Source organism: Diabrotica undecimpunctata, unplaced genomic scaffold (genome assembly GCF_040954645.1).
Source record: "Diabrotica undecimpunctata isolate CICGRU unplaced genomic scaffold, icDiaUnde3 ctg00001087.1, whole genome shotgun sequence".
NCBI lineage: Eukaryota > Metazoa > Arthropoda > Insecta > Coleoptera > Chrysomelidae > Diabrotica > Diabrotica undecimpunctata.
The window spans coordinates 9,061-17,193 of NW_027313574.1; the positions used below are offsets into that span (position 1 = coordinate 9,061).

At 32.9% G+C, this 8,133-nt stretch overlaps 1 protein-coding gene across 1 annotated transcript; it reads right to left on the minus strand.

The window, feature by feature from the left end:
• Positions 1–1,061: 1,061 nt before the first annotated feature.
• LOC140431973 (uncharacterized) lies at positions 1,062–7,850 on the minus strand. The gene is made up of 2 exons (XM_072519840.1): positions 7,738–7,850; positions 1,062–1,443 (listed from the first exon to the last, which is right to left on the minus strand). The coding sequence occupies exons 1-2, from the start codon at positions 7,780–7,782 to the stop codon at positions 1,108–1,110; spliced, it is 381 nt and encodes a 126-aa protein (XP_072375941.1). The 5' UTR covers positions 7,783–7,850; the 3' UTR covers positions 1,062–1,107.
• Positions 7,851–8,133: the final 283 nt, after the last annotated feature.

The window sequence follows — 8,133 nt, forward strand, 5'->3', positions numbered from 1 at the left end:
GTCCGGACCTGCTGACTTATTGTTTTTTAGTGCTGCAATGGCATCTTCTATCTCCGATTTAAGGATTGAAGGTCCTGTTTCTCCTTCTCCATATAGGTGATCATCAGTCCTGTCAGATGCAAATAATTTTTATATGTATGATTTCCATGTTTCTAAGATCGTTGATGGCTCCGAGATAAGATTTCCATCGCCATCTTTTATGCTGTTGGGTGACTTATTGAATTTCCTCTTGTTTGTCATTGATTTGATTTTTTTGTGCATATTGTAACTGTCGTATTTTCGTTCGTATTGTTCTATTTCCCTGCATTCGTTGGAAAACCATTTTTCTTTGGCTTCTCGAATTTTCGTTCTTATGATTTTGTGGATCTGCTGGTATTTTTCTTCATTTCTATTCTTGAATTTACGTCTTTCATCCATTATATCCATTATCTCATCAGACATCCATTCTTTCTTCTTCCGTCGTAAAGTCGACGATTTATTCTATACTCAAAATAATGAACACATTTTTGTCTTTAAACATAACCAAAGAAATTATTATTTAAATGAGAATAAGCCACAACTACTAAAGGTTAAAGTACGTTTATTGACGTTTCAATTTCCACTTCGGAAAACGATTTCCGAAGTGGAAATTGAAACCTCAATAAACGTACTTTAACCTTTAATTGTGGCTTATTCCCATTTAAATATTAATATCTTTAAAATGCCACAAGAAAACAGCTTCAGAACAATATATCCAAACAAGACTAAAATGATTTTATCAGCATGAAACCATCTTTCAACTCTTTTTCCAGATTATCGTTAATTTTTCTTAACGAAAAAAACAATTACTGTGTATTTTTTTCCTAGTTGTTTGATGAAGAAGAAAGTTGTTTTCCACCAGATTAATTACATGCCTACTAGGTCAAAACTTATAAATTAAATTTTGAATTATTGCCTCATTTATAATATTCCCCTTATTTGGTGACTAGGCCAATATCCACTATTTTCAAATGCAATCAAATGATTGTAAATACGAGGTTTTATCTTCTGTTATATGCAACAGAATTAAAACAACAATAAAGTTAAAGTATTAATTATTTTATTTTTATGTGTCAGGAATAGAATTTATTATTGCTTAAATGCCTTGACAATACAATCCCTAATCTTGGTCGTATCTTCACATGTGGTAATTTTTCCAACAGCTCCCAAACATTTCTTCAGATCTGTAATGCTTTGAGCGTCCAATTTCGCAGCAGCCTTTGGAAAAGATGTCTCGAACATATCTGGATTTAAGACTCCACTTGCGTCCAACATTCCATCTTTTTCCATAATACATTTCCAGAAGCATCTAATCTCGGGAGATTCCTTGCGAGGTCTAGCAAAGACATCAGCTTCATTTGCTCCTGACTTGGCAATACACTCTGCTGTATGTTCAGGTTTGTCGTCGGCTTTTAGACCACTAATCTAGAAAAAAGATTGTATAATCAGGGAATTGTGAGCTTAAGCGTAACGTTCATGAAATGTGTCTATAAAAATAAAAAATTATTTATACCACAAGTATTTATAATATAGGCAACCTATGTCTAAAGAAATTTTTACCTTTGAAACATTTTAGACATTTGAAATTTGTAGTCACTTTTAGTATTGTACGGGGTAGAAACATGGACACTAAAAGCGCAAATAGTTAAAAAGATTGAAGCCTTTGAACTTTGGATATACCGGAGAATGTTGAGAATTCCATGGACTGCCAGGGTCACCAATGAGGAAGTACTGAGAAGGATGGGTCGAGACGAAAAATTGTTGAGAACGATAAAAGTACGCAAGACTGCATACCTTGGACACATACTAAGAAATAATAAATATAGTCTTCTGCAGGTCATCATGCAGGGTAGAGTCGATGGCAAAAAGGGAATAGGTAGAAAGAGGAAGTCATGGCTGCGAAATATTCGAGACTGGATAAACATGACTGTAGACGAATTATTCCACGTTGCAAAATACAGAGAAGCTTTTAAAAATGTGGTCGCCAACCTTCGTTAATGGGAACGGCATAGGAAGAAGAAGAAGAAGTCACTTTTAAGATTAAAATTTCTGAACTTCAATTCTGTGGGGAAGTTTGAGTTGTAGTGTCAACAGATAAGGTAAAATGCTAATAGATGGAGCTAAAAAAATAACGGTTTGTGTCGCTATCAATTGACAGATTGTATGGGTATATAAAACCGGCGATCAGACCACCTTCCGTACGTTAAAATACAAAATCAATAAAAACCATGTAAGAAAAAAGGGATATGATATAGAGAATATATAAAAGTAAAGTGAAATGGACTAGTTTATCTCTCACATATTTGCAAAATTCAATATTTAACTTTTTTGGTCAAAATATTTTTGGTCAAGAATGAATTTATTTTTCTTTAATATTTTAATATACCTCGATAAGGATGCACGTTTTTAAATTTTCTAAAAAAGTAACACTACAGTATACCTTTTAAATACAAAAAATTACAATTTATTTTAAATTAATGGATATAACAGTAGTTCAATATTTTAAGTGTCCAAAAAGGCATTTTTCTGAGCCGATCTGTGTGAACTCAGATCGGCTCAGATCTGAGTCAGTCATCAAATCACTCTCATTGATTTTAATTGTTATATTTTTTTTGAAACATTTTGAAATATTTTTTAAGGCTAAATTTCGACACTTCTGAAACAAAGCACCAAACATGTTTAACATCACGGTAACTCACTTAAAAATCTTAGTGAAAATATCAGGTAGATCTTCTATATTTAATGTCATAACAACCAATTTTTAACACCTTATATTAAATTTATGCTGGAGCAATTACATTTGGAAAACCAGAGAAAAATAGAGAATCGAGATGGCGTTTCATTAACCAAAATAAAAACTAGTTGCTGTTGAAAACATAACTAGTATTTCTTGTGTTAGCGACAAATACAACAGTATATACAATGGACACATTGCAGGGCATACACATGCAAATTGCAGGCAAGAAGAAACTGATAGGACAAAATTAAAACTCAACATGCCAACACTAAAACTTTTAATCAAACCTCTTAATAACAAAAAAAAACTATTAAAGTTACTTAAGATTTAAGAACCTTAACAAAACAATCCCTAATTTTGCTCATATCGTCACAAATTGCAATTTTTCCTACAGTTCCTAAACATTTCTTTAAGTCAGTAATCTGCTGAGGTTGCAACCTGGCAGCAGCTTTCGGGAAACCTTTTTCAAACAAGTCTACGTTTAAAACACCAGCTGCATCCAACACAGTACTTTTTTCTAGTATACATTTCCAGAAGCAGTTAATTTCTTTAGAGAACTTACGAGGTCTTGCAAAAACATCGGCTTCGAGGGCCCCTGACTTTGCTAGACATTCTTGTGTGCCCTCCGGACGGTCCTCAACGGCATATATACATGAAAACTATAATAGAAATATAAAGTAATGTTACAAAAAATGCGTTCGACTTCATGAATTCAAGATTTCATGAATAATCCTAATAAATAAAAAATTGTTATTAAGGATCACACCAATATTATTCTGCAAAGTACTAAACGTACCTATAAACATTTTTTTAATGGATTTGTTGTGAACAAATTATTATATGTAGTTCTCTCATGTTCTTTTCATATCTGTATCCCATATAATAAAGTACATGGCCTGTAATAGCGAGATACGAATAACAATACACTGGTTAACAGAAAATTTAAGGGGTGCGGGGAAATACTGCATTTTAATTTAATTAGTAAGAGGTTGTCCAAATGGTGTTAGACACACGAAGGCTACAAAAATGGCATTCGGGTATCAAACATCTGATAATTTTTTGGACATAATAATAAAAAGACCTCGCATAATATTACAAATGGGTACTATTTCAGGGGGACTATTACAGGTAAAAAAAAATATGACAGATTACTGACATCTTGAAAGCTTTAAAAATTAGAATATGAAGTTGATAGATGCACTTAAAAGAAGAAGGTATGTTTGTATTCAAGAAACAAAGTAGAACGGATAAAGGACCAAAGAACTGGATGATTAATAAATGTAAATTGTGTTATGTAGGGAAACATAACACTAGGAACGAAGTTGGTATAATTGGTGATAGAGCAATGAAAGAAAACGCAGTAAAAGTTGTAAAAACGAGATATGTCACCTAAATTTGTGCTTTACAAAAAACTCTTGAATGGTGAATCTGTTTATGCCCCTTAAGTCAGTCCAATAGAGCATTCCCATGATCACACATTAATTATGAGACATAGTACAAAATATTTCATCAAAAATATAGGTATCAAAGAGAGGATATAAGGTAATACATGAGAAATTAGCGCAAAATCTATCTAGCCAGTCCAGCGTGCAATATACTTTTAAAATTTCTGATAGCAGATACTAAACGTCGTATCTACACGATCAAACCAGTGCTCATCTATGGACCAGAAACCAGATTAACAAAATCGGACGAATCGCAACTGGTAATATTTAAAAGAAAAGTTCTTCAATATATACACGGTCACTCTGAGATAGCGCGTAGACGATACACTTTGGAAATCTTAACCTACGGAGACCCTTTGAAAGCAAAGAGCGGCAAAGAATACGATACATGAATCAAGTACAGAAGGATTTAAGAGAACTTGAGACTAGAATCTGGAGAACGAAAGCTATAAATAGGAATAAATAGGGATGATTAATTCTAGGAATAGAAATGAATAAAAACATGTTAAGATAAACAAATCTAGGTTGTGAAGAAAATAATGATGATGATGGCTCACTAGGCTTTCGAACTAGAAATGATGCTAAAGATGATCTGTTAGAATTAGTAAAAGCTCTAAATATGGCGATTGAGAACACATTTGTTAATGAAGTAAAATCTTAATAAATCATAATAAATCGTAACAAATCTTAATAAATCTTAATAAATCTTAATAAATCTTAACAAATCTTAATAAATCATAATAAATCTTAATAAATCTTAAAAAATCTTAACAAATCTTAATAAATCTTAATAAATCTTAATAAATCTTAATAAATCTTAATAAATCTTAATAAATCCTAATAAATCTTAATAAATCTTAATAAATCTTAATAAATCTTAATAAATCTTAATCAATCTTAATAAATCTTAATAAATCTTAATAAATCTTAATAAATCTTAATAAATCTTAATAAATCTTAATAAATCTTAATAAATCTTAATAAATCTTAATAAATCTTAATAAATCTTAATAAATCTTAATAAATCTTAAGTCCAAATGATATTGTAAATAATAACATATTTATTATATTCGGCCTTGAAGCCAAGAAGGTAAGTATAAAGTGTTCACATTTTAATCCAGTAAGTTGGTCAGATAGCCAAACGGGCTAGGCGGCCGATTCTCATTCGCTTCACTGTCGAATGGTTCAGTGGATGTGGGATCGAGCCCCAGCTCGGTGTACAGAAAAATTAAAAGGCTAACGCAGCAATTTAAAATTCCAGATGAATCTGCGGCTTAGACTAAAATATGCTGGTGTCTGATCGGCATATGGCGGAGCAGTACGGCAAGAGATAAGGGCTTGCGGCTCGGTAATACTCCTCCATAGATCCCTACCGGAAGGGCGTGGCGCCTAAATACCAGTGTATATAAGTACTACTGCTGACCGTCGTCGTAATGTAAGTTACGATCCCGTGACCTGGGTCAATTGTAGGCACGTTGAAATTTGTAATGGAGTAGAAAACTACCATATGTTTTTCTTTTGGAAGAAAATGTTGGGCTAGTGTACTGTAGAACCATTTATAAAACCAAATTGTTAATATTTACTAAGAAACCAAATAATAATGTTGAACTTATTGATTACCAAAATATCGGACGTATATACAAATAAAAATATCTTGGAACTTTAATAAATGAGAATGATTTTGCAAAGAAACTAACCACCACAATTGAAATTACACGTAGCAATGTAACGTATACCTAGATGTTATATATTTAGTATCCTACTATACGGTATAAAGGCAACCCCTCTACTAGTACTAGAGCTACTAATGCTATGATGAGAAAAGTTGAAGGTTTCGAGATGTGGCTTTACAGACCAATCCTAAGAATATCTTATGTAGAGAGAGTTACAAATGAAGAAGTCTTACGAAGCCTTTTAAAAGAAATAAAAAGAGAAATAGATATGGCAATCTTATAAAGTGGTTTAGTTGTTTCTCTAACCAGCTTTTTAGAGCATCAGTGAAAAAATAGAGTTCTGGTAATCGTGATAATAGCCAACCTTCGAAAGGATACGACACCTTAAGAAGAAGAGGAATCTAGAGTAGGATTTAAGAGGAAAGGATGTGACCACGCTTGTAGGAAAAATAATAAGAAGAGGATGGACCACTATAGAACCAAGAGAACAAAAGGGCGTGGTCGTAATAAATAAAACTAAAGAAAAGTCGTTCGCAAACCTAGTGAAGGAAATTAAAGAAAATCTGGCAGAAAGGAAAGATGTAGGGATGTAAGGGACCAAGCGATATTGCTGGAACTAGGAGGAGTAAGAAAAATGGACAAACATGTAAAAAATACTTTCGGGAAAAGAGCGCGTGTCCAGAATGATGATAAAAGGGGGGACCTCTCAAAAATAGAATCTTAGTGCAGGAAATCCCATCTGACACTACGGCAGAAATGATACAAGATACAAGAAAGTAGTAGAGAAAGCTGCAGGTAAAGAGCAGGTCTCTGAAGTAGTCTAAGTCTGGACAGAAGGACGAGACGACGTGACACGAAAGGTATGGAGAGCACCGTAATAGTTGTTGACGAAGGCGCTGTTGAAAAATTCCTTAATATGAAAACGATACGAATGGACTCTACATCTTGTGGAGTGGTGGAAGCAAGGGCAGTAATAACCAGATGCAGAAGATGCCTTGCCTTTGGACACTCAAACTGCAAGGGCCAAAACAAAAGAGGGTGCTGCTTCCGATGTGACAACAAGGGTCATTTGATTGCTTAATGCAAGAAAGAGATGTTTAAAGAGAAACTAGAAGACATCAATGAAGGCATATCAATTAACGAAACGTTAGTGAATGATCTCAGATATGCAGATGATACAATACTCCTTGCAGACAGTAGAGAAGGGAAGGAATCTTCTCTACTGTCCGCAGTAAAGAATTTTCTTTTATCTACGTTAAAGCTTTAGAGAAAGTACTCAGATACAATGACTTGGGGTGTAAGCTAAATGAACAATGGGACGGCAGCCTTGAAATAAAACGACGCATTGAAATAGCCAGAAGCGCTTTCAATAAGATGACAGCAGTATTATGCAATGGAAAACTTGGAATAGAAATTTGAACTAGACTACTGAGTTGCTTACGTATTCTTGGCTCTTTTATATGGAGTTAAAGCCTACACAGTTACGGACGCAACTGAAAAAGTACTTGCCAGCATTGAGAAGTAATGTTAATGAAGAATGTGGAAAATATGAACAAAACACGTAACAAAAAGGGAAACATTAATAAAGATAAAACAAGAAAAAGAAATACTCAACGCTATAAAGAAAAGAAAAATGAGTTAATTTAGTCACAGTTAATGTGGTTGGTTATACAAGGGAAAGTGGAAGAAAAAAGAGGATCGGGAAAACGACGCACGTCCTCGTTAAAAAGTTTAAAGCAGTGGAATGCAAAAACAAGAATAGAAGACCTTTAAGTCCTTAAAGGATATGGTACAATCAATGAAAACTAGATATATATTGTAAAAACATGTCTAGTTGATATTATACATAGTATAGAAAACTTACACATAACGCTACGGCAACAACTAACACACTTGGAAATTTTGACATTTTTACTTCACTGTTAATACTGTGGTACAAAGTTACTTCGTAATCTAATAGCGTGTGGTAAATATTGAATTGGAATTTATATAATATACGAAAAATTTGATTACGTTAGTTAACAATAATACATTAATTGAACACAATATTTTTGTAATTTATATTTCCTGTTCCAAAAACATGAATAGATCTTGCACAATAGCCGAAGGCTAGCCCATGTGGAAACTAAATTGTTAAAATCGTAAAAATGTATCTGTCTTAAGATTAAAAAGTGTATCAAAAAAATGAAAATCACTAATCTTAATATTTCTGTTAAAAAAAAAAAAAAGATAAAAGTAAACTACATTTACATTTATATAT